This window comes from Camelus dromedarius, chromosome 31, assembly GCF_036321535.1.
Source record: "Camelus dromedarius isolate mCamDro1 chromosome 31, mCamDro1.pat, whole genome shotgun sequence".
In the NCBI taxonomy this organism is placed as follows: Eukaryota; Metazoa; Chordata; class Mammalia; order Artiodactyla; family Camelidae; genus Camelus; species Camelus dromedarius.
The window spans coordinates 16,645,620-16,672,889 of NC_087466.1; the positions used below are offsets into that span (position 1 = coordinate 16,645,620).

Genomic DNA, 27,270 nt, shown 5'->3' on the forward strand with positions numbered 1-27,270 from the left:
GGCTGGGGTCTCCGGGGCCAGGGGTGGGAGGATGGCGACTCGGACCTCCTAGGGCGGAGCTGCACGGGCGAGGCGGCGGGTGGGGCGCTGCAGGCGGACGCGGCGGCTGCTGCCATGGACTGGTGATCACGGCGGCTCCTGCTCGTGTCTCCCCGGGCCGGGCGGCTGCTTCTCACTGCAAACCCCTCAGCCGGGGCCATGGGCTCTTCGGCGGCCGCGGCGGCGGCGGCGGCGGCGGCCGCAGACTCGGCGCAGTGGCTCTCGGTGAAGGAGGAGACCATCTTCCTGCACGACGGGCTGATCCGGGTCACCGACCTGGCCGAGCTGCCCAGCGAGATCCTCGGGGCCCCGGAGGCCGCCGACACCGACTTAGAGGTGAGCGAGGCTGCCCCTGGCCTTCGCCATCAGTTTAGTCCACCCACTCCGCATCCCCGGGGTCGGGCCCTCTCATCTGCGCCTCACCCCGACCCCGAGGCCCCCGGAGGCAGCCCCAGCAGGTGTGTGTGTGTGGGCGCGGGGCAGGCAGGTGGGGGCCACGGCCGCAAGTCTGCACACCGCCAGCCTCCCTCCCTCCCTCCTCCGGGCCTCAAGCCTGTGGGGGATTTCATTTGTGGTTTAATTTTGAACGTTCCGACTCCCAGCATTTTATTAGACGATCACCCGGCACGGCCTTCACGCCCGGGAGGAGCCGCCGCCGCCTCCCGGACCCTGTCTCCCCTCCCCCACGGGCCCCCAGGACTCACCTCAGGGCACACCCAGGTTGCTTAGCTTTGGGGACATTTTAATTTTAACGCTCTACACCTCCCGCCTGTCATTCCCCAGGGGTGTGTGTGTGTGTGTGTGTGTGTGTGTGTGTGTGTGTGTGTGTGTGTGTGTGTTGTTTGCTTTTTCGGGAGAGGGTAGTGGCCGTCCGTGATGGGCAATCCAGCAACTACTCTGTGTCCAGCCTTAGAATGACACGGGGCCTTTGTCAGGGAACCAGGCGGTGTGGACAGCGAGGGGGATGTACAGCGGCCCTCGGTGCGCAGGGTCACGGAGGTTTTAGGCCGCAACGCCTTTTTACGAGCTCAGGGGGTCGCGGAAAGCCCAGGCTTCGGAGCCGTGGCAGGAGCAAGAGCAAATCTCAGCGATTGTGTGCTACTGGGTTTGGGGCAGAAGGAAACCAGATATGCTTGGTAGATGGGAACTTTCCACGGACTTCACTTCGTTTCGTGTTTGCCTAGGGATGGCAACACTGGCAGGATAGGTTCATGAAGGCTAGCAGATGCTGACACTGCGCCCCCTCCACTTTGTGGGATGACATTTTGCTGTGTAGGTAGCATGGGGTGTCACGAAATTCTTGTCGCAAGGAAGACTCTCTGGGGCAGGGCGCAGAGAGGATGGCCTGTCTTCTGGCTATAAACGGAATGCGAAGAATCTGTTGTGTTTTGAGGTTTTGCAGGCACTTTGGCTTTCAGCACAACGAACATTTATAGAAATGGGTTAAAACCATTACTGTGTGTTTCTGGAAACGGCACTGATGGGATCTCGTTGGCCGAGACATTTGGACGTGCCTGAGATGCGAATGCGTTCCTCTGTATTTTTGTGTCTGGTTTTGAGGTTGAGGTTGCAACATTCCCATTGCGAAGTGTGAATTGACTTATTTTATAGTCTGGCCATCCAAAAAAGGAAGATACAAATTGGTGGGGAATTCCTAATACGGAATCATAGTTTTATTATGTCTCATTTGGGCCCATTCTATAAAAAGCAAGGTGTATCTGAGTGTCTTACCAGCTTGAAAACTCAAGGGGTATTATGCTATAATGGTGGAATCTTTGGCTTTCTTGTATGTGAAATGTGGACATCGGATGCTCTTTGTACCTTAGAGACCAAGTTCACAGGGCCAAGATTTTTATGTATGTAATTTATTTATTTTTAGGATTAAAAAGTATAGGAATAGTTAAAAATACCTGAGCTGTTTAGCTGGCTTTCCTAAGCTGTTTACTGTATTTTGAGCATCTGTCAAATATTTCTACAGAAGAATGATTTTAAGAGAAAGAACCTCTCTGGTCTGGAAGATTTTTTAAAACCTCTTAAAAATTGTATATATCTGACCTCTCAGAAATCAATACCTGTATGGGTGATAAACATTTCTGACTGGTAGTAGTGAGGAACTTTTTTCATTTCTTTCCGTATGTTAATACAGGGCACATAGTATTAGGAGAAATGGATAGCTGAGAACGTTTTTTTGGCTGTTAGATTTGTGTTCTGTGTAGGTGTATTCATATTTAATTATTTAATAATAATAATATTGATTAAGTTTATCCTGTGTTTCAGGCATCATCTTATTAAATTCTCAAAAGGATCTTGGTTTAAAAAAAAAAAAAAGGATCCTGATAGTTACATATTGTTACGTCTTGTAACAGTTGTAAATGTTGTACCCATGTACAGGTGAGGCAAGTAAAGTGCAGAGCAGATATGCAGTGTGCTCCAGATCACACGTGGTGGGAGAAGAGAGCCTGGTGTGTTGGTCTCAAACATACCTGCTCCTAATCATAATATTCTACTACCTTCAGTCATGTATGATACATTTGTAATTATTTTAAATTTAATAAACTGAGTACAGGTAGAGTAATAGACAGATATGTTTATTTCCTTTCTAGTAATGTATTCTTTTTTATTTGAGGAAGATTAAAGGTTCATCAACTTTTTAAAAACTAACTTTTGAAATTGCCACCACTCCTACGAAGCATACTCTTCCAAGCCTGTCCTTCCGGTGGACATCTGGGTGAAAATGACCTTTTTTTTTTTTTTTTCGGTTTTAACAGAGTTTTATAGTTACATAGAATCTTTCAGTTAACAATTTTGGATTAAGAAAGATGAGACTCAAACTAAGCCAACTAATTTATGATTGACAACCTTACCGCATAAGACTACGCTCACTGCAATAGAGTCTCAGAATTTTAGAGCAAGAAGGAAGTTTAGACTCATTTCCCTCATTTTAGAGAGAAGTTGTCTAAGATCAGGAGAGGTTATGGCTTAGTGGCATAGCTAATTATGGCAGGGCGAATGAAAACTCTGGTTTTCCTGTGTTTGAATTCCAATGTTCTTTCACTCTGTAAATGCTGCTCAAAGTTAAATGTCAATCTGAAAAAAGAACCCATCCTAAGAAGTAGACTAACATTGACTTAGCATTTTAATTTAAGCAAGAGCAGAGCATTTGAATTAAAAATTTTCTTCTCAGTTAATTCTAAACGGAAGGTTTTTGTTTGTTGTTTTTTCAATCAATAATGTTTAATCAACAAATTCGTTCAACAAGTGTTTGTGGAATTCAGAGGTGAGCTGAGGCCGCTGTCCTGGGTGTTGGGGACATAGGGGATAAAATAAAATCCTTGTTCTTAAAAAAGCCTCTATTTTAGTGAGGGATAAAGACAATAACAAATTGTCAAACACAGGACATGTGTATATATGTCCATGTATATAATATGTCCAATGACAAGTGCTGTGGATAAAAGTATTGCTGAGTAAGAGGGGTGGAGAGCAATGAGGGGGGCGGGCAGGAAGGGAAAGCCTAGGATGGCATTTGAGACCTGAAGGAAGTGAGAGTGTACCATATGGCTACTGGGGAAAGCACATCCCAGACAGAGGACGGCAAGAGCCAAGTTTCCCTGTGAGGGAAGCAGCCTTAGCATCCTTAGTTTGGAGCTCTGAGCCCAGTAAGCAAAGGGGAAGAAGAGAATGAGTGATAGGAGATGGAGACGGGGGGTGCAGCTCAAGTACAGCCTTATAGATAAGGACTTTGAATCTACTCTGAGTGAGTTAAAGATGCAGAGTAAAGCTCTTTTTTGGCCTTTAAAATAGCTATCTGTATTTAATTTTATGTTGTTGGCAAAAGCGAAGGCATGCAGGAGATTATTTTTTAAGTGTTGAAATAAATATAAATTTAAGAGAAATCAAAAAGCAATAGCTCAAAAATGACAACTCAAATATTATTGAATTTTGCACCACATTTCATAGAACATTAGTCTTTTTAAAATAAAGGGAATTTACAAGAAAAAGGCATTAGCTTATTTGTGGACGTTCCAAAAGACTTCCTATTTCATTTTTCTTTACAAACTCCAGGAGGAGTCAGGGATCATACATAGGGATGTTGACAGAATAGCTAATTGACTTGGCTCAAGGTGGCCAAGGTATTTTTTACCCCGTAGTTTAATTTTGAACCCAAGCATTTTGGTTAGTGTTTTTCATTATGTTTGTTTATAAGCTCCCCTCACCAAAGACTTGAATGTAAATGTTCATGGCAGCTTTATTTATGATTGGCAAAAACTGGAAATAATTAAAATGTCCATCAATTAAAATGTCCATCAACAGGTGAAGGGGTGAACAAGTTTGGTACACCCATATAATGGAATACTACTCAGCAATAAAAATGAATGAACTGTTGATACTGACAACATGGATTTATGCTGAGTGGAAGAACCCAGTCATATAGGAGTGCACACTGTAAAATTCCATTTATGTGATATTCTAGGAATTGTAAACTAATCTGTAGGTACAGAAAGTAGATTGGTAGTTGCTTGGGGATGGAGGCAGGCAGGAAGGGATGAAAGAAAGGATTGCCAAGGTGCATGAGGAAACTTTTGGGGTGATGCTTATGTTCCCCATTTTGATTGTGGAGATAGTTTTATGTTGTCTGTATACATATGTCAAAACTCATCAAATTGGGGGAAGCAGGGTTTAGCTCAAGTGGTAGAGTGCATGCTTAGCATGCAGGAGGTCCTGGATTCAATTCCCAGCATCTCCATGGAAAATCCAAATAAATAAACCCAAGTACCTACCCCCCCCCAAAAAAACTCATCAAATTGTACACTTGAAATATGTGCAGTTTATTATATGCCAGTTATACCTCAATAAAACAAAATCCACACAAGCCCAGAATGCTTTACTGTTTCTATTTAGGAGGTGAGAAAAGGCTCAACAGAGTTTTTTGTTCAGTTTGTTTTTTTATCATGTAAGGGAAGGAGCACTTGGGTTTGGAGGTGATCACCTGAAATTGTCAGGGCTTTGAATACTTATGTTACACTCAAGTGAAATCTTTAAGGCAGTATTTAGTTTCACAATTGTTGATCTGTGTTCCTAGGAGAATACTACCACCTATTTATCCTTTGGCCAGAATTCTTTGGACAGTGTTTATGTGCTTTTAGAGAATTCCAAATTCTAGATTTGGAAGAATTAACGTATAAATGGATAAGCTATCTTTGTTCATCAACAGAATTAATTACCAGGTAATTAATGAGCACTGGAATAAGAGTCACTGAATCTTGGTACAGTGTACTGTGAGCTTTGGCAGATAGCTCAAAAGCTCTCAGGCTTGGCTGGCTAGCAGTAAAGTCAGGACAAAGTACCTGAAGGCTGTGGGAGGCAGTGTTGCCCAGAGGTTAAAGTCCAGTTTAAAGAGTCAGACTGGGATTGAAATTCTAGCTCTGTCCCTTGTTAGCTGCGTGACCTTGGGTACATTCAATACCTTTAGTAATCCCTGGCTTCTTCCGCTGCAACTTCTTTGTCATCATTGTCACCACCTCTACAGCCACCAGGACAGCAGCATCAGCATATGTCATGCCAGGCTCTCTGCTAAGCTCTTCCTACCCATTATCTCATTTAATCTTCACTGAAACCTTATGTGGTTGATGCTACCTTTATCTTTATTTTACAGAAAAGGAAACTGTGGCACAGAAGTGAAGTAACTTGACAAAGGTCATACAGTCAGTAGCAAAGCTGAGGCTGAAATAGATCTGTCTGATTCCAGCCCAGGTTCCAGGCTCGAAAAACAACTGTTAAGACTGGCTTGTCGTCTGTAAGGGGGATAATAATAGGGTTAATATAAGGATTAGACAGGGGTGGATGTGATTATGGACTTACAGTGTTTACTCTCTTTAGAAGGTGCTGTGTTGCTGAAAAGTTATTTTGTGTATATTCAGTATATGAAAGCATATGAAAGCAAAACTATCCCATCAACAAATTTTTTTTTTTCTCTAGTAGTGAATAGTGGAGAGCTTGCTTTTTTTTGGTGTGTTTGTGATCCCTCTGGAATTTTCTCCCTCCCCAATTTGTTTGGAATATGGCTGGCAGATGAGATAGTAGTCTCATTTCAACTTTCCTCCAGTTGTACGCCTAGGGTCTTGCTAAATAAATCAGTTTTGATTATTATCTGTCTTCTTGGCTTCCATACTGACTGTCACAAAGTACCACCTGTTGGCCAGGGCTGCTGGGTGGACTGTCATGCACCTGTTCTTTCCTAAGTCACAAGGTACCTGTGGTGATAATTATGAAAGGACTGTCAATTCCAGAGAGTGCCCATGCTTTCTCCTCCCACTTCTCTTTCTGGCTTGTTTTACAGCAGTGGTGGTGGGGTGAACACAAGGAGTGTAGTCTGCTTTACAAGATATTTAGTCAATAGTTGTAGACAAATGTAAATAACAACTGGTGATCGACTATGGGACAAATGCGTAGTTACCTGAAAAGGAGAGAAGACTGCAGAAATTGTACAACTATTAGTTTGATCCTGCATTTTTAACACAGCTTACATATCCATTAAATTTATGTATTTGTATATTTATTTTTAAAATTTTGTTTGGGGTGGGGGAAGTAATTGGGTTTATTTATTCATTTATTTATTTTAATAGAGGTACTGAGGATTGAACCCAGGACCTTGTGCGTGCTAGGCATGCACTCTACCACTGAGCTATACCCTCCCCCTATTAAATGTTTTTTAAACATTACATGAATACATTCTTCTAAAAAATGCAGGTGAAACTGAAGTTCCTTTTAACTACCATCACTAATCCTGTCTCCATCTACTCCCCACCCCAGTTAAATCAATGACCAATTTTTTTTGTATGTTCTTCAAGACCATTTTTAAATGTGTGTGTTTGTCTGTATGTATACATAACACTTAGCATTTTTCTTTTTTACATAAAAGAAGTGATGTTAGACATATCTTTTTGTAACTTGCTTTTTAAAAAAAACTCAGTGATACGTTTTGGTCTTTCTACATATAGATCTACTGCATTTTTTTTAAAGGTGCTGCACAAGATTCCAGAAATACCATAGTTTATTTAGCCATTCCCCTACTGATGGGTGTCTTAGTTTCCTGTTGCTAACACATTATTACAAACTTAGTGGCTTAAAACAACACAAACTCGTTCTCTTACATTTCTGGAGATTGGAAGTCCTAAATGAGTCACATTGGGTTAAAGTCAGGTGTTGGCAGATCTGGTTCGTTCTGGAGGCTTTAGGGGAGAATGCCTTTTTCAAAGCTTCTAGTGGCCACCTGTATTCCTTGGCTTGTGGCTCCTTCCTCCAGTCTTCAAAGTTTATCGCCGTAGTATCTGATGTTATCATATCATTATCATTTTCTCCTCTGACTGGCTCCTCCTGCATCCCTTTTACAAGGACCCCTGTGACTGCACTTAGAGCCCACCTGGATAATCCAGGGTAATCACCTCATCTCAAGATCCTTAATTTAATCACACCTGCAAAGTCCCTTTTGCCACCTAAGGTCACATTCACAGGTTCCAAGGATTAGGACATGGACATCGTGGGAGTCCATTATTCAGCCTACCACAATGGATCTTTTGGTTGTTTTCAGGTTTTCACTATTAAAAATGGTCCTTCAGTGCACATCCTTGCATTTCTGTTTGTGCACATGTTGGAGTATTTCTCTAGAGCAGGTCCTGAGAAGTAGAATTGCTGAGTCATAGGTGACCATTTCCAATTTGAACAGATACTGCCAGATTGCTCTCCTAAGTGACTACTCCAATTCATACTCCCAAGTTACACAAGTTACAGTGCTTGATAGGACCTCTTTTCCTCACACCGTCATACAGACCATTTTAGAACTCATGGATTTGCTGAAATTTATCGTTTGCTTAAGCCAATGGCTTGCGCTCCAGCAGATGAGTCCAGTAGATGTAATTGGGTACCTGGCTATGCATGTCGAATCATGGTCAGCAGAGAGAAGAGTTTTTTGGTAGTGCCGCCGAGCTATTTTCACTTCACTTCAGAGGACCTGTCTTCTGGCTTGGTCTCCTTTGCCTCCTGACTCGTTTTGGTCAGTAATCCAGTTCATACAGACATTGTCCATATATAGGCAGGAGAGAGCCACAGCTTTGTATTCTGATGGTCTGGGGATGCTGCCAGAGGCCACCCAGTCTGGGAGGAGATGCACTGGCCCCTGAAGTGTGATCGGCGTGCATAGCAGTTGTTAGGCAGACTATTGGGACGCAGACTATCTTAAAATTTTCTCTCTTACATGGCAATATAAGGAGTAATTCTACATTTTTTTGACCTTTATGAGAAATAACTGATAGTAAGTTCTATTTTTATGCTATGCAAAAATTTTTTGATTATAGAGAAGTAATACATGGATGTTGTAGAAAATAGAGAAAACACTTAAAAGTACGAGAGAAAAGAAATAATTCTTTGATTGCACCATCCAGAAATAGCCATATTAAATAATTGTTTACTATTTCCTTCTTAAATTCACATTTATATATATTATTATAAATAAATCCAAAAGATTTTTAGTGTTTGGAGTGTTATGTTCTTGTTAAAGTTTGGTAAATTATAAATTTGCAGTAATTATTAAAGTGTGTTTCTGTAACCTGTTATTATCGGCAGTTTATAATTGAGAGGGATTTTTTTAGTGCTGTATGATTCCTCTCCCAATAATACTGAATATTTGTGTGGAGCTTTGAGTTTATGGAGTGCTATTAAGCACAGTTGTAGAGTAATTAATTAATGTTCTGTGATGGGACACTTTGGAGTGGACACGTTTGAATCCCTGGTGTTTCTACTGAAACCTGCACAGTGTAGGTCAGAGCACAGTGTGTAGCAATTTTAGATTAACAATAAAGAGATACGTAATTTGCAAACTATTTTATGCAAATTGTAGGTTTAGCAACACTAATAACTACAGATGTGTGGTTAATGTAGTGGTTTTATACCAACAAAATATTAACATTCAGCTTGTATTTGTAATGGATCTTTTCAGTGTTTACTATATATTTTTTGAGCTCTGTAGTTTGCATTACTGATTTCAAATGAACATACTCTAATATAAGAGATCTAGCTATTTACAGGACAGACTAAAAATCTGGACCTTTTATCTCTATTGATATGTTTGCTTTTCTTAGTCTTGAAATAGAATCATTAAGAATGTTAAAGGAGAATCTGTGTCAACATATTTTCATCAAAACAGTGGCAAATAACAGAAGGATTACCTTTATTTCTTGATATTGATTCCTTCTTGATCATTCAGTTGTGGTGTGGCTGAAAGACAACTACTGGTTTATTTAATCTAGAAAAGAGCAAAATGGGTGATGGAAAGATAAAAACACACTTGGGGAACTCTGGAGGAAGCATTTTTTGGATGAGCTTATAATGAAAGTTTCCTTTCCCTCGGGGGTTCTGAACCTAAATAGGATTCAGGGATCCTTGGGATCCAGGAATCTAATTCAGGGGCTATATGAACTTGGATAGGAAAAATTACATCTTTATTTAGTCATATCTTTAGCTAGAACTCAGCATTTCCTTCAATTATGAATTTGGTCAACAAATCCTAGTAGTATTGGCAGTACCTGTGACCATGTAACCAATAGAAATCATAGATATTTTCATATCATATTACAGTTGTTGAACATGTCTTAAATACTGTTTATGCTCACCGTTACTCAGAAATTACGGTAAGCATTAGCTCTTGTTATTCAGCGTTCTAATGAAGCTCCTGTATTAACATCACAAATTTGTTTCTTAAGATATTTTGGTAACTGTATTTTAGGATACAATAATTGGTTTCTTATAATCCCATGCATTTTGTTTTATGCATTTAAAAATGTTATCTGAGATGGGTTGGTAAGTTTCACCAAACTTGCGAAGGTTTAGGGCCCCTGAGATAGACCATGTTTCTGCCAGCATCTTTCCCTTTTAAGTTGAAGTTTGCTGCAGACCAGCATAGTTTGCAGTTGTTTGAAATAAAAGTGACCACATTTTGGAAACTCGTTAATGTTTTCTGTGATAGAAAATTTTATCCTCCTACAATTTTTTCCATTACCTACTGACTGCAAGCTATTAGCTAGTAGTAATTTTCTTGGGTGATCTGATTTTTGCTCATTTGCCAAACATGGTATCAATAACCAAGGAAGCTATATTTTTTAAAAAAGAAAATATCTACTAAAAATGACAAGCAATTCTTTTGAAATAGAACAATTTTTTGTTCATCAAAAATTTGGGATTTTTCCCCCCTCGTCTGGGGAGAATGTTGGTCAGCTGAAGCTATGGGAATGAAAATGCATTAACAGACTTTATACTGGTATCTTACACTGTTAACAATGAGCCATTTTAAACAGGTGGCCTCAAGCACTAACAGTTGGTATCCCAGGGGAAACATTATTTTTCATGTTTGAAATTCATTTTCCTTTCATCTTCTCTGTAGAGTACAATTATGTGATTGTGGTTTCTTTTATTGTTCAAATTGTTATTTTACACTTGTCTTGTCAAAATTTAGCAGTTTTACTTAAATAGCCTCCAGAACTGTGCTGTCCAGTTGGTAGCTACTAGTCACGTGAGGCTATTGAGCACTTAAAATGTGGCCAGTCAGAAGTAAAGTGTACCGAAGGTGTAAAATACACAGCAGATTTTGAAGACTTCATGCCAAAAAAGATGTAAAATATCTTCATGATAATATCTAAGTTGGTTAATTGTGGAAATGATAGCATTTTGGATATGAGGTGTTAAGTAAAATATATTATTTAAAGTATACTAAAATTAATTGCATCTATTTCTTTTTACCTTTTTAAATATGGCTACTGGAAAATAATAAATTCCATGTTTCACCTATTTCTGTTGGACAGTGCTTTTATATATAGAGGTCAGTAAACTGTGGCCCTCATATCCAGTTGTCTGTCTTTGTAAATAAAGTTTAATTGGAACATAACCAGCTTATTCATGGACATATTATCTGCTTTCATGCCACAGTGCAGAATTGAGTAGTTGTGACAGAGACCTTTAGGCCAGTGTGCCTTCTAGGGACTGTCATGTATACTGTTTTCATTTCATCCTTTCAGTGGCTCTATGAGGCAGCAGAGGAGATAATAGCTATTTTAGGAAAAATGGCTTAGAGAAGTGAAGTGATTTGTTCAAGGTCATATAATTAGTGCTAGGCCTGTAGTTCATTTCTTGGGTGATTTTCCACTGTACCTCTGTTTTAGGTAGCACTTGTTCTTGATAACCTGTTATCTTTGAGACAGTAGTTAATGGCACCTATTACTCAGCCAGAGTAATCTTCCTGCAGCACAGTTATGTTACATCCTTGTCCAGATCTTCAGTGGTTTCCCATTTCCTGCAAAATAAAATGATATTTCAAGGTAGTTATGATTTGGCTCCATCTACCTTTCTAATCTTATCTCATTACTCCTTGCCCCCACCTCCCAGATTTTACAAACTCACCACATTCTCTTCTACACTCTTGGCTTATGGGGTTCCATTGCCTTGGGGAACCCCACCTCCACCTTTGTAACCCTACTCTTTATCCTTCAAGTGGCAGATCAGATGCCGCTCCTCCATGAAATTTTCATGATGCCTACAATTAGAAGCAGTCATGCTCTCTTCTGTATCTCCATAGCTGTGCCTTATGTATATTAAAGTTACTTATTTGCATCGTGATCACCCTTACTTACTATATTACAAGCTGTTTGAGGGCAGCCACTTCATATTGTCCGTTGAGTACCTGCCCTAATATATTAGGAGCTCAAATATTGGATGTTGATTGGACTGAATGTTAAAAGGGGCATTTACTTATTTTATTATTTTTATTTTTTAAAAGGGGCATTTAAAATGCATAAGAGTATGATTTAATGAATAATATCATGAATTAAATACATAGATGAGGAAAAATTCATTAATAGAGAATAAAATAAGATGAGAATAGGTGGTTATCTTTGATGAACAAAAGGAAACTAGTTCAGGTAAGACTTTAGGCATTTTAATTGCAGTTATGCTTTGCATTGTAGATAAGAAGAAAGAACATATCCCAGTAGTTGTAATAAATGTTGTCAGTGCTGTCATGTGGATAATTTGGGGTTAAGATCTTTGATTTTGTATACAGCCTAATGAATTTTGCATAGAGAATAGTGAATTCCTGAGAGATTTCTGCAAACAGGTAGATTGAAGCAGTTAACTGAAAATACCTTGCTCTGATCATCATTCTAAAAATCTTAATGAATTTGAATGAATTTTGTTTAATTTAGTTGTTCTATGGTTAGGTATCAAACTGGAGCACTGTTCTTTTTGTTTTGAGCTCTTCTGTGTAGAGATTTTTTTTTTTTTCAGGGTTTTCAGTGAACTGTGTCCATTTACCAGCTTTTATTGAGTGGCAAGGCCTCAAGGACTGAACTGTCACAAAAATTATATTACAGGATTTAGCATAATCTAGTTACTGATTAGCATAATAAGGCTGGTAATCATAATTTATTTAAAACATTACAAAATGTTTACAATTTTAAAAACTAAAATGTAAGCATTTTATGAAATCTGAAAGATGTAGAAAAAGTATAAAGAAGAAAATAAAATCACTCATATTACCACCACCTAGAGATGAGTTTAGTTAACTGTTCCCCTTCAGACTTTTTTCTTACATGTACACTTAAACGCACATATATTTTAAGAAATCGGAATTACTATATATACATTTTGTGTCTTGCCCTTTTCACTTAACATTGATGTTATTTGGAGGACAGTTCTCTAAAGCTTCTAGTATTGTTGAGAATATATTTTTTTAATCCCTGAATAGATATTAAAGCCTGCATAGTATTTCATTATATGGGTATTCAATGATTTATTTACCCGATCCTCTATTGTTGGATATTTAGTCGATCCTTTTGAAAAGTTTTTAAAATTAGGAAAATAGTTTTTATAAGTAGTGAGATTCTTCCCTTTAAGTAAGCTACAGCACACATATATGACCACCTAGGTTTTTTTTTACCATAAGTGAGAATGAGAGGCTTCAGAACTGTGCTGTAACTGTGTAAACTGATAGGATTATTCCATTCATTTTTATTTGCATAATCAAGTTCATATTTCTGATCATGTAAGGTAATACATAAATTACACATGTAGTCTGTGGCTTCATAAAGTGCTTTATTTAATACAAAATTTTAGGAAAGCAACACATATTCAAAATTCTTAAGTTTCTAAAGGAAGTTCAGGAAAAAGCCTCCTTCGTAGCCTTGCCTCCCCTGCAGCCAGTGATGCCCTCAAAGGTATTTAACGCACAGACAGGCTGATGCTTAGAGGATTCCTGGGGACTTTAGCTCCTGCTCTGCCCACCCTCCTTCCCTTCACTCCACGGCAGCCACCCTGGCCTCCTGGCGTTCGTCATAGGTCAGGCTGGCAGGTCCCAGAGGCTCCCTTTCCTCAGCGCCTTTGCTGTTCCCTCTGGATGAAGTTAGCTTCCATAAAGCAGCAGTCCACAAAAGTGATAGAGATGGTATTTTGAGAATATTAAAGTATGAAAAACTTAGACACTTAACATAGTAGAAAGCAAAAATAGCCATATTATCAAGGGCAGCTTTAGCTCTGGTAGCAGAGCAGTGGGAGAACTTTGGAACAGCTAAAACAATGAATCTTTCCAAACAGATACGAGCAGCTATGTGCGTCCCAGAGAGTGCAGACAGAAATCGTACTTTAAGTACCACACATGGCAGAGGAGACAGAGGACTTTTTAGTTCAAAGGTTCTCTAGATGCAAGACTGTGGCAGTTCCACTTAACTGGGACATACAGTGTTAACCAGAACTAGAGCTGTTCTCCCAAATCCTGACCCTACAGATTCATTGTTCTTTAAGTAGTTCTAGTTGGTGCTAAAATGTCACCCTTCCTGCTAAATTAAACAGGCACTTACATGGTAAGCAACTATGTATCTTGCACAGGACTGTTTAAAAATATGTATAAAGTACTATATTGTATGGGTCTTTCTTTGCCTGATGTTTTTAGAATGCATGTTACTATGTGGGGCCATGCAGAATATGGTGCCCTCTGGGATTTAAAGAAGAATGATATACTGAGTCAGTCACAAACCAGCAACCTGGGACTTCTAAATACAGGAGTCTTCAGGGATGTGTGGACCCAGAAAGCGAGCCCGTTGGTTAAGCCTGTAGGTTTCAGCATTAATACATCTAGCCGTTTTTGCCACCTGTCACAACTTCCGTTCCTTGATGATATTTTAAACTTTTTTCATGACTTAGATTTAATTATTACTATGTCGGATTTTCTTTTTTTATTTATTATTATTATTATTATTATTATTATTTTTTACCATGTCGGGTTTTCAGAGACTGATTTGTAGGCGAGCTGCACTCCAACCCTGAATGATCCCAAATAAAAGCCATTGTAGTTGGTTGGTGTTTATCCCTCTTACTCGGCTACATCTCCTTGCTGTTGGTAAATTCTTACTCCTTTTCTCTGAGCTTATTCTTCCCTTTTTAAAATTTGTCTTGCCTCCATTAATCATGCCATTGGTATGACACAGGTGGCTGTCATTAGACAATGAGGGTTTTACTTGCCAATCACATCACATCTTCAGCATTCAGAATCATAGAATTTGTGGGGCTGAAAAGGATCTTGAGATCATTTAATTCAGCCTTTTTTTTTTTTTTAAGAAGACATTGAGTTCCTTTAGCCTGTAGTGGTCATTACTAAGAGCTTGGAAGCTGTTGAAAACCACCTTGGAAAATTAGATACTTTGCATATAGAGCAGTGCTCCTCTTAAGTGTGGGCCACATACCATGACAAGATAAGTACAGGAATTGAGAGTAAGCATTTAGAAATGTCATAACAGATTGCTAGACTAATTAAACAAAAATTTTTTAATGGAGGTACTAGGGATTGAACCCAGGACCTCGTTCATGCTAAGCATGTGCTCTGCCACTGAGCTAAATCCACCCCCGTAGGCTAATTTTATATCCGTTGAACTAACAGTAAAACTTGGGACCTGTATTTTTGTCTTTTTTTTTCACTTTTAGGGGATGCTAATTGATTTTACTGCATTTTACAAAATTTTTGTTCTGCAGTTGATTGCCAAAAAAAAAAAAAAGAAAACCCAAACTGTTCCTGCACCCAAGATAGTTTGAGAAGCAACATTTAGCACATAGTAGGCACTCAAAATCCAATAGCTTCCTTGTTTCTTTTTTTAAATTTATTCTTTCTTTCTTTCTTTCTTTTTTATTGAAGTATAGTTAGTTTACAGTGTTGTGCAATCTCTGGTGTACAGCACAATGCTTCAGTCATACATGAATATATATATATTCGTTTTCATATTCTTTCATATTCTTTCATTTGTAAGCTACTACAAGATATCGAATACAGTTCCCTGTGCTATACAGGATAAACTTGTTTATCTGTTTTATATATACCAGTCAGTATCTGCAAATCTCGAACCCTTATTTATCCCTTCCCACCCTCTTCCCCGCCCCACCCCTCCGTAACCATAAGTTTGTTTTCTATGTCTGTGAGTCTGTTTCTGTTTTGTAAATAAATTCATTTGTCTTTTTTTTTCTTTTTAGATTCACTTCCTTGTTTCTTAAAAGTTTGCATTTATTTTGGGTGAAGATGCTAGATATCTGAGTAGCAGATAAATGAAACCTTACTTTATAGAAATGAGGTGATTCAATTTGACACTGCTTGTTTTCAAATATAAGCAACTTAGTTTTTTTTCCTTTTTAAACTTAGTCTATGCTTTGAAGAGAAATTTACACACAGGAGAATTGTAATACATATTTGCACTAATTCTTGGAGATACTTCATAACATTTAATGTGCTACTAAATCCTAAGCTCAGCAAGGTTTAAGGAACTTAACTTTTTGGTAGCTAGCCACATCCATAAATATTTGAATACATCATGGCAGTATGTATTATCTTCTTGAATAAGAGAAGGAAAAGATCAAGTGAGAAGCACTGGGGCTTTTGTCAGTTTTCTCATGTCATCCAGCTTTTGGAAAGTACATAGTTGTAGTATTATTTAGCATTCCCATTTTGAAGCAATTTAGTGCCACATACAATAGCTCTTATATTTTTAGCAGTCCTTGGTTATTTTTTGAAATTAGAGTAGTCTTGTCCTGATTTTTAAAATTGAATTAAATTGTAGTTAAGCTTATATATGATACAATAAATACAGACTATCAAAGGCTATTAATTTACCATGGTTTACAGGTTTGAGGGACATCTTTTTCATATTATCAAGATCATGAAATTGCCACTCCCTATTTAAGGATAAAGGAATGTCAATGACTGAGCCAAGTGACTCTCCTCAAATGTCACCCCTATAAAAATTCTGTTTATAATCCAAGAATCCTTAGAAACAAAATCCCTTTGACTTATGAGATTTCATTTTGGCAGATTTAAAAAATTTTTTGAATGTTAAGAAACCTGAAATGATTGCTTTTTGCTTGACAATACCATCCACCTCCAAGTGATACAATACACATAATGTAATAGGATAAATTTTTATCCATATAATGAAATGAAATGACACATTTAAAAAAATCCTATTTGGAACATCCTTAATCTTATTCTTATTTAAATATAGAATAAATATTTGATCTGTAAGGCTGCATTGCTTTTTGTTTCAAGCCTCATTTTTATTTGGACAAGGCTCAAATTCTTTTTTCCTTTATTTCTTGCCTTTAAAAATTTTTTTTTAATCGCAGTATAGTTGATGTACAGTATTACACATGGATGTACATTATAGTGATTCACTATTTTTAAAGGTTATACTCCATTTATAGTTATAAAGTATTGGCTATATTCCCTGTATTATACAATATACCCTTGTAGCTTGTTTTATAAATAATAGTTTGCACCTCTTAGTCCCCTACCCTTATATTGCCCCTTCCTCCTTTCTTCTCCCCACTGGTAACCACTAGTTTGTTCTCTATATTTGTAAGTCTGCTTCTTTTATGGTATATTCACTAGTTTGTTGTAGTTTTTAGATTCCACATAAGACAGTATTTGTTTTTCTCTGACTTATTTCACTTAGCATAATATCCTCCAAGTCCATCCATGTTGCTGTGAATGGCAAAATTTCATTCTTTTTTTTTTTCTTATCAAATTCTCTTTTTTAAAAAAAAATTTGAGGGGGGATAGTAATTAGGCTTCTTTCTTTCTTTTTTAATGGAGGTAGTTGGGGATTGAACTCAGGACCTCATGCATGCTAGGCATGCCCTCCAGCACTGAGCTATACGCTCCCCGCTCAAATTCTTAATATCTGTGATACTCGAAACTAACCTAGGATTTGAAATAACAGCATACACCATGATTGAGAGTAATTTTGCAGTGATGAGTTAAAATGATTTGAGATTTGAATTGTTGCTGCCTGGTTTTAATAGGTTCATTTGAATAACACACCCAGGTTTCCCCCTCTTTCTGTCTCTTTTAGGAGCCAGGCTGAAGAACTTCAGAAAAAAAGAATCGTTATTATTAATCTTGTCAAGTGCATATTACATTTTGGCAAATGCTGGTGGATGAGATTAAAATTACCCTTTACATTTTAAAAGATATTTCTTTAATGTCATTAGCAAGCAGGTAGATCCTAGGAGGACAAGAAATGAACTTTCTTTTAGGCTAACTTTCCAAAGTTTAGAATTTATTTTGGGGTTTTGCTTTGACCCATGAAGAATATGGTTGTAGTTTCTTAAAGTAACACAATTTATCTCTCTTCAGCAGTCATTTTGAAACTCAAAGAAGGGCCATATTTTGGAAAATATGAAAGACAAATAAGAAACTGGAACTCTTTTCGTGGGATAATACGTTGTTTTATGAGAGAGATGATAAATACTAAATAGTCTATACGTGAGTTAATAATTTCAGAGCCCTTTCTCTCCAGTAGCATGTTTAGGATTTAGGGAAGCAGCCCAGGCTTGATGAAATATCCATTAGCCTAGAAGGGTACCTGGTAAGAATCCCTCACCTGTTCTTAAGTTGCTCCTTGACTATAATGAAACCATGTGCTGGTCCTGGAATCGGCAGAGATGCCAAGATAATACTGTTAGAGAGGTCAGCATAGTTTTATCCTGGTAATAGTGGCGACTAGTCAAGGTGCTATCCAGTCTGGTTCTTAGTTCTTAAGAAATCCTCATGCTTGTTTCCATAGGGTTGTTATTCTCTTTTGGTCTAGGTTAGGGCAAGGACTGCATCCCTGTCATGGATGTTTGTTAACATGAAAACAATGATGCTCCCAGCCTTTTGTTGACTGACTTGTTGCAATTCTGATGTTTTCTTCACTGCAGACAAGATTTCATCACTGCTAAGCACCAGTTTCTGCTGCTGAGTTTTTGAGGATCAATTAGAATTATGCTCTCTGTGTTTAAAACTCAGGTTGATAGTTAAAAATTTTTTTCCCCCTTTGCTTCTTGTGTTTTCAAGTACCTAAATAAAGCAAAGAAAATTTTTGTTGTATGACTAAGTGTTGCTCTATGGCCGTATCCCTGTGGGGCTTTGTGCCTTAGTATAGGTGACCCGAATGAAGTTCAGCTCTGCACTGGGTTAGATCATGCCCCTCCTTGCTGACTGTCCCTTTTCATCCCTGCCTCCCTTTTTATCCCTTAGAAATGCTTTTAATGGTCCCAAGGGAGGCTAGGTAATGCTAACGTTTTAATGACTTTTAGGGTCAACTTCCCCAACTTGTTTTTATATCTGAGTGATTTCAGCTAGTTTTTGCCTGTTTTAGGACTTGAAATGTTAGTAAAATAGATATGAAACCTTTTTCAAAGAAGCCTCTAGTTGCCTGTCCTGATAGGGTTATACTGATGGTCGCTTCCTTCCTAGTTTCTAAAATCAATTCATGCACAATCTAGTTTCTCTAAAAATAAACTTTCAAATAGAACATTAATATTAGTTACTTTTTTAAACAACGAGGACCTATTGTATAGAACAGGGAACTATATTCAATATCTTGTAATAACCTGTAATGGAAAAGAATCTGAAAAAAAATATATATGTATAACTGAATCACTTTGCTGTACACCTGAAACTAACACAACACTGTAAATCAAGTATACTTTGATTAAAAAACTATTACTTTAAGATATATACAAGATGCAGTTCTAGTCATAAAATGTACTTTCCATATTAGAGCCCAGTTGTTTTTTTTTTTAACATCTAAAGGGGAAATGGAGTTTCAGTCTTCTGAAAAGGCAAGGAAAAATCCACAGTCTTTTGATAAAACCAATTCAATATCATAAGCTAGAGAAATAGAGGTTTTTTCCTTCAAACAAAAACAAAAAACCTCTGCTTCTGAAGGAGTCATTGTAAGATTGAACAAAGCTTGTAGACCATAATAAGGAAAAGCAGAGCCCTTATATAAAACCTCAGGTTTCATGAAGAAATAAAGTTTCATGAAAAAACGAAAGCAGAGAACAAGATTGTCTGGAGCAAATAGAGAAAACGGGAGGCCCCAAAGCTTGGGCAGAAGGGTCAGGACAGTCCCCTGGCCTCTCACTGTCATTGATTAGATTTACCAAACTGTGCTCTTAGATGTTAAGGAAAGACTTCGGCTAGTAGGTTATGTTTCTGTAGCAAGCAACTACCAAAAGATTTCTGGGTCTTACTATTTGATTTCAATATGTTCAACTTTCTCAAAGGGTGTGTTTTTCTCCCCTTGTGTAGATCATAAGCCGTCCTGTTCAAATTTCACAACACAGTTAAAAAACTTTGAAACTTTGAGTGTATTTCTTATAATTAAAGTGAATCAAGTGAGTTATGTTTTGAGAATTTTAGAAACCTACCTTGAGGTAATGGGGAAGAGGTGGGTATTCTTGCTTCAAATCATTGTTTGGCAGCTCAGAGATGTCAGATGGTCCTTACCCTTTCCTCTTATCCTTTCCTCAGAGTTTCTCATTGTTATTGTATCTTATTTATTTGAATGGATGCGCGTAAATAGCAGAAAGGAATCAAGATGTCAAAGACCGGCTTGAATACAGCCTTACCATAAGGTGTAGTTTCTGTGCATATGGAAACTGTATACCTCTGTACCGTCAAAAAAGGAAAACAGCGCCCTCAGCAACTCCACAAAGTAAAATCTACCCTCAAAACTTTACTTACAAATTTTCCCTTTTTTAGGTAATCTAATACTCAGTGACAGTAATTCATTCATCTAACATAGTAAGTTATTTCTTTGGCTGTTTCTGTTCCAGCCCTCCTATTCTGAGGCTTTTCCATAGGACTGCTAGTTCCCTATTCCTAGGCTAGCAAGGGTTGTGTCTAGTGATCTTATTTGGGGTTGTTCTTTTTCATTTTTCCATGTTTCTACTTTGCAGGGGCCTAATATGGCCCAAACTAAATGGATGTCTTATGTTTATTGATGGTTTTGTTTCCAAGTCATATTCAAACTATGACATATTTTAAGTTTCCTGATATGTTTAAGAGCTGGGCATTCTGTAAAACAAAAAAACAAAAAACCTTAATGGGAAAAGTTCTCAATTTCCCCATAACTGCATGAATATTTGTAAACCAGAGCCTCTTAGCCTACTTAACTACCCACAGTGTGCTATGTTTGCTGAATATTTGTTAAATTGAACTAAAGCACCAATAGATGAGAGGAAACTGGCATATTAGTTATGGACCTTATTTAGTCACATTTCTGAGAGGTAGCTTGGGATGGACCACTATGTTTTTGTTTTAAAGACTAGGAAACTGAGGAACAGGAAGATTAATGACTGACATGCCTTGGATTAGCAGTTTTGCCTCTTACACTAAGCAGTGTTTTCTCAGTTAAGCCATGTTACCAAGTAAGTACATAAGACAGCCTTGGTAATGAAATCTTTCTTGAGCATTGGCACAATTTGTCAGGCAATGTAGCATTAAAAATATGTAAACATACTCTGTTACAATCTTCCATGATTTATCTGTAGCTTTCATAGGAAAAAAACCCAACTAAACACCAAATTAAAAACTCTCATTTTTACCCCTTCTCTAGAAATTTCTATTTATTAAAGTGTGAGATTTATTTGTATCTATCTAGCCAGTATGAATAGTTGATAGATCTAGAAATCTCCAGAGTTGTCTTTGTTGAGGTACCTGCTATAGTCCTCTTTCCTAAGCCACTCAGTTGGTTTTTTACTATGACAAGATTCTACAAATTGGTTCCCTAGAGGAGAGCTCTGTGGTATTGGGAGCCGCAGTCTGAGATAGCAGGAGGAGGGCCAGCTGTGTGCCCTTATCTGCGTCCTGGCAGACACTAAACAGACCCGACCGTGGCACATTTGGTGAGAGGCGATAGTGTGTCAGAGCTGACGATGAGCTGTGGCCCCTTCGTGCACTGGGGACATCCTTTCTCACACTAAGCTGGATTTACTTTGGAAACAAAGAGATTTGAATTCTTTGTAAACACTAATAAAGCGAGGCAAGAGGGCTGTGCTGGGGTCGGCTACCTGATAATGCCTATAGAAAGCTGGGTTCAGATCATTCAGACCAGCAAGGTATAGGAAATCAACCCTTACCCAAACTGAATAGGAAACGAGGTGGCTGATGAATGAAGGTGATGGTTTATGCTGCCGCTCACACTCCAGTGGATTTCTGATACAGGTTGGAGCTCTTCCTTAGGGAGAGTAAAAGGCCCTTAATGTAGATTGAACCACAACTTAGTATTTGGTTCCAGTTGACCGAGCTCGCCATGTTAGCCCAAAGAGGTGACCTAGCCCTCTCAGCAGAAAGGAGAGCAAAGTGTGGTGTGATGTGTGGTCCAAAGTATTGGCATCATAAATCAGAGCTGATTACATGTGGACAGTAAAAATTGAGGGTGTGTCTTGCTGACAGCCTTAAGCATTTTAAATTGGATTTTTTTCTTATGATGAAATAAAGTCTTATTCACTTGAGGGACGCTGTAAAGATGTTTGATTCTTTTGAAGCCTAGGAAAATGAATTCATCTGAGAACACTAAAGCATAGAGTTTATTAGATAAAAATATACTGAGAGATTGGGGAGGACCTCTTTTACTTCATTGGCTTCATATCCCTAATAAAGAAAAACAAAATAGAAACTTTAAACCTTTAAGAAGCAAAGTCTGGAATTTGCTTTAGACTGCTTAGAAGCTTGGGAGAATATGACAGTATTGCCCCCAAAATCAGTGAAATCAAAATAAGAAAAGTTATGCAAAATAATAATTTTTTCCAGTAACATATGCTGTTTTCTCAGAAATGATTATTACCTTCCTCACTTCAGCATGTTATGAGAATGGCATGTTTATTTTGGGTTTTGTGTCTAAAAAGACATTTGATACCAAAATAAAAATTGCTGTATTTTTATTACCAATAGCCTTTCCCCTCAAATATAAAAATTTTCAGAAATATAAAATTACTTGAGGTATTCCCAACATTATTGCTTTTCTAGAATTAAGTAGGTTTCTTTAGTCAATTTGTTTTTCTCCTTTGCCCTCACACCTTGCCAGAAATAAAATCCTCCTCCACGTGCACATCCTTTTTTACTCCATAACACTCCAGGCACTGTTTCTAGGAAATGGTTAAAATTAAGAATAATGTGTTTCCTGCTGACCACCATGTTGGTACTGCCACAGCTGAATTCTGTGCCAGTTTCTTCTGCCATCTGTTCTCAGCATGGAGATAAGTTGAGATTCATTCAACGAGAGAAAAGCAAAGCTACATGTTTCATCTGACTTCTTCCCCAAGAAGCATGGCTTATCTTTGCCAGTTAGTCTTCACTAGAGAATAATTTGATGTGGAAATATCATGCAACAAATTTTTAAAATGTTGATTTTGAGGGATTTTTAAAGTAGTAGAAATATTTTTTGTTTTGTAGCCTGCTTTATTTGCCTAATATTTTATATTTTAAATAATCTTCCCATGATATTATATCCAACCTTCCCCCTGATTTAAAGGCAGTTTTTGCTTATTGTACACAACTTGGAAAATAAAGAAGGTAAAAATAAACCATAATTTCTCCACTCTTAAGATTTTGAATCTTTTCCTCTCCTCCCCCCATATATACACTGTATATGTACACACATACATTTATATATAAAGCATATACATGCACATTTAAAAAATAGGATTATAAAAATTAAAAATAGGATTATGCTGTACCTACTATTTTAGTGAATGTAAATTTAAAATTTTTGATCCCTAGTTCTGGTTGATACAACATTCAGGAACATCATAAAACCTGTTTCAAGGACATCTAGAATCTGCTTGTTGAAGCTTATTTCTCTCAACAATGAAATTGATTGGTTCCTTAACTCTTACTTTAGAGGTTGCTTACAAAAATAGAAAGAGGCCAGGGTCTTCCAGATAAAATATATGGTCCTCTTAATGCATACCCTTCTAGAACACTTCTTGTGTTAATCTAGTTATTTCTTAATATCAAAGCAATCATAAGTTTTTTTCTGTGCTGCAGTGATTTGAATAAAAGATAAAGAAGTTTTTCCACTTCAACTCGAATACTTGATCTTTAAAAACTTACTTTTATCTTCACTGTGCTCCACTATTTTATCTCTATGGCTTGTCCAAACTAAGAAGTGAACTGTTTCTGCTCAAGCCTGGGGCAAGGACTTGGCAGGGCCAGTGAAGTGACAGGCTGAAAAAGCTCAAGCAGGGAATTCTGTGTATTGTCCTATTACACGTCATCCATATAAATGGAATGTGTTTATAGTTCATATGGCAAGCAATTGGCATGAGAGCAAGCACAGCTTGGGCCGACATACTGTCCTTATGTTCTAAATCAGCAATTCTTAACACCTGTCACGGGCCCCCCTCTCCTTCTGCCCCAAGCATCACTGTGTTGGGAAACCACAGTGACTGGGGAGAGTGTGACTTATCTCTCAGCTGTGTTGGAATAGAAGGAAGGTTGTGATTTGTCTGCTAGGGGTCTGATATCATTCCTAATTTCAATATGCATATTGATGATTCATGGTAGGTAAGTGAAGTGCAAGTAAATTCCGTATTTTACCTGGCTGAGTATTTCAATCACTAGGTTATTTCCAATTCTGAGTTTCATTTTTCAAAGAACCCACTTGATGGATACCAACTCATTTATCATCAGAGGTTGTTTTTTTTTTTTTTTTCAGCCTTATTGAAGTATAATTGATCAGTAAGAGATTTAAATTCAATACTTGTCCCCTCCATGAAATATATACCTACCTATTTTATATAATAAATGATATATATTTATGGAAAAAGGAACTGAGGTATGAAGAATTTGGGCCCACAAGCATTGCAGACTATAGTCAGAATGTCAGATTCAACCCACAGATAGGTTTTGTTTGACATGCTGAGTTTTAAAAAGTATTTGCATTTAGGAGGAACTTGCATTCTCCAGTTTGTGGTGGACCTCGCCATTGCCTGTAGATACGTATGCACTAATTCACATCATTGATAACCTGTTTTAATATGAAACTCAGTATCTCATTTTCTCTTATTTTCAAAAATGAGATCAACAGAGTAGGGCAGTCACTGAACTCACCTCCTGCTCCTTTCTCCTTTCCCCAGCCACTGAGTTCATGGTTGGGGAAAATAAGTTGCCAGTGACTCTCAGAGCAATTGTGGAGGTTGTAGGAATTCAGGAACTATGGCAGCCTCAACACAAAAGCTTAATCTCCTGCTTCATGTTATAAAGTGGTTATTTTCTCTCTCTGGAAACCCAAGAGTGGCTTCAACCAATAGACTGTCTTGGTTTTCTTTTGTGTTTTGGAGAATGCAGCATCTGGCATTTAAGAAGTTCATCCTAGCAAGAAAGGCCAATTTGTATGTTCATCTTAACAAAAAGTTTGCGTGGCAGTAGAGGATGGGTGGGTTTTCCACCTTATAGCTGGTGAGAATTACTGGGATGCCTATGAGATATACAGATTTCCAGGACCTCTGATAGAGGGTGTAGGGGAGTATGCTTTTCTAACTAGTGCTCAAGGTGATCCTAACATGTGTGGGAAATACTGGTAGTGCTGTTCAGAACAGGGGCTCTGTTTACAGACTGCCTTTATTTTTGGATGGGGCAGGATTCCCATGTGGACCAGAAAACCTGCTAAACAATTTCTAAAAGAGCTGTGACATTTGAGACTGCCTTTTAATCCCAGTTCACCATTTACAAGTGATTTTGGTCATTGGTTTAATCTTCCAAACTAGCCATTTTCTTATCTAATGGGGACAGCACTACTACTTACCTACTTCATGTTATGATTTTCCAGATTAAGAACCATAGTGAATCGAAGCTTCTTGGCACAGCCCCTGGCACATAAGCATTTGGTAAATTTTGCAAATGTAGTTTCCTCACCACCAAAACAGTTCCCTCCTTTGAGCTCTTGAACTACAGCTTTCTAGAGCCTTTAGGAAAGACATTTGCTTTTTACTCTTTCTAAAAGAACTTCCTAAAAAAGTAATATCTGTTCTCTGGAGAAAATTTGAAAAAGCAAAATGAAGGAAAATATAAATTACTTGTACTCCATAATTTCATGAATTTACTTCCAGTCTTTGTAGGCAAATGTTATAATGTGATTAATGTATAACTAGTAATTTTCTTTTGTGAAATACTTAATTGTCCTCACATTGCTTATTTTGCTATTTACCTTTTTACCTGCTCTTATTAAGATTTTGGTTTTTTGGTTGGTTACTTTTTGTTTGTTCTCATAGATAGGGTTTAGAGTCTTGTTTCTTGTTTTTGTATTGTTTCATTGTTCATGATTTTTTTCTTAATCCAAGAATTTTATATGCAAGAGGAAAAACTCAAGATGGTCCAGAGACCTACTGCCATTTTTGTTTCCAGTCTCCCTTCCTCCCTGTTAGTACCTACGTGCCTCTGCTATGTTGAGCTTTTTATGAACTCTGAGTTAAGCTAGTTTTGGAATTTGTATTTTGGACTGAGACCTTGCTGCCTTACTTAGTTTCTTACAGTGTGGCTATTCACCAGGCCATGTTCTTTATGCTTAACTTAAGTTGGTTCAGAAATCATAGGACCGCTTATAACACTGGTTTTAGTTTGCGACTTTAGTTGTTTTTTCACTAAAACAGGACAATTGTAGGATAGTTCCGTAGTTGTTGATTTTTCTCCTTAAAGCCTTTAAGAGTTAGAAATGCTTTGGAGTTAAAAATTTAAGTTTTCCCAGGAGTGACAGTTCTAAGTAAATGGAAATCTAAATTTATTACAAAAATTTAAGTGATCTACATACTTGCCCCTGGAGTTCTTTGCAGAGGTACTTAGGATTCACATTCAGCCCTATTCAAATCCCGTTTCATTGTCCCCCTACGATAGTTGGCCTCCTTCAGGCGTGTTCATCTCAACTCTTAGCTTGTTTCTCACAGAGCCTGAAGATGCTACTATAGGAGATATGTAGTATTGGCTTTTTTTTGTCACCTCAGTAAATGTTATAGGCATGTTTTGGCAGTTTTGTTTTCTTCTACTTAGTGTATGTTACAGCTTGATTCATGTATGTGTGTACATGATTTATATATGTGAATATGGACTATATTTTGAATTATATGTAATTATATGTGTATTGTGTCTATATGAATGTGTGGATTATAATTATTTTAATAGAATTCACATATGTGAATTATATATAATTATATTATATTATATTACTTATTTATTTGTATGAATTGCCCAAGCCTCATTCTTTTAAACTTCCTCACAAATTATTTAGCCCTCCTCCTGTTGATAGGCATTTTAGATTCCAGTTTTTCTCTAATACAATGTTCAGTGTCTTTGTACCTCCAAATATTTTGAATGCTGCCAGTGCTTATCAATACTTGGTACATCAGAAACCATGTCAGAAATAAAGTTTGCTGAATTGAATTTGAAGAATGCTGATTTATTTATTTAGCTATTTACTTATTTACCTATAAATAGAATTCAGTAGTATTTGTTGAAATAGCAGTATTATTAAAAAATGTGAAGCATAGTTTTGTGAGACTGTCAGTATCACTAGTCAGTATCACCTATATGCTCTGGGATGTCATGCTAGTTGAACCTATTTACAACAAATCTATGTAACAAAAATATTTTTAAGCCTAGTTGGTGGAAATTTATTTTCTGTCATATTTGGTATACACATTTCCCATGCAATAAGAAAAATTGACATCTTTGGAAGTGATTTTTGTCTGTAGTTTTAAGAGTTATAGTGAAATTCTAGAATTGCAGTTATATGATTTTGACAAAAAAGAAAGAGCCTTATTTTTCATTTGATCAGTAACCCCTGGGTAGTACAGAGTGTAGTAAGTTAAATGTACATTGATGTGGTAAAT

General features: G+C 37.6%; 1 protein-coding gene and 1 non-coding gene across 10 annotated transcripts in view; one reads left to right on the forward strand and one right to left on the reverse strand.

Moving 5' to 3' along the window:
- HECTD4 (HECT domain E3 ubiquitin protein ligase 4) overlaps positions 1-27,270 on the forward strand; it is a 164,410-nt gene continuing 137,140 nt past the window's right edge. For all 9 annotated transcript variants that reach the window (XM_031442742.2, XM_031442744.2, XM_031442743.2 and 6 more), the window contains exon 1: positions 1-375. In XM_031442742.2, coding sequence (XP_031298602.2) covers positions 199-375 — 177 coding nt within the window. In that variant the 5' untranslated portion in view covers positions 1-198. The remainder of the gene's footprint in view (positions 376-27,270) is intronic.
- LOC116150081 (U7 small nuclear RNA) lies at positions 25,021-25,085 on the reverse strand. Its single transcript, XR_004133756.1, has one exon. It is a non-coding gene; the product is annotated as a U7 small nuclear RNA (small nuclear RNA).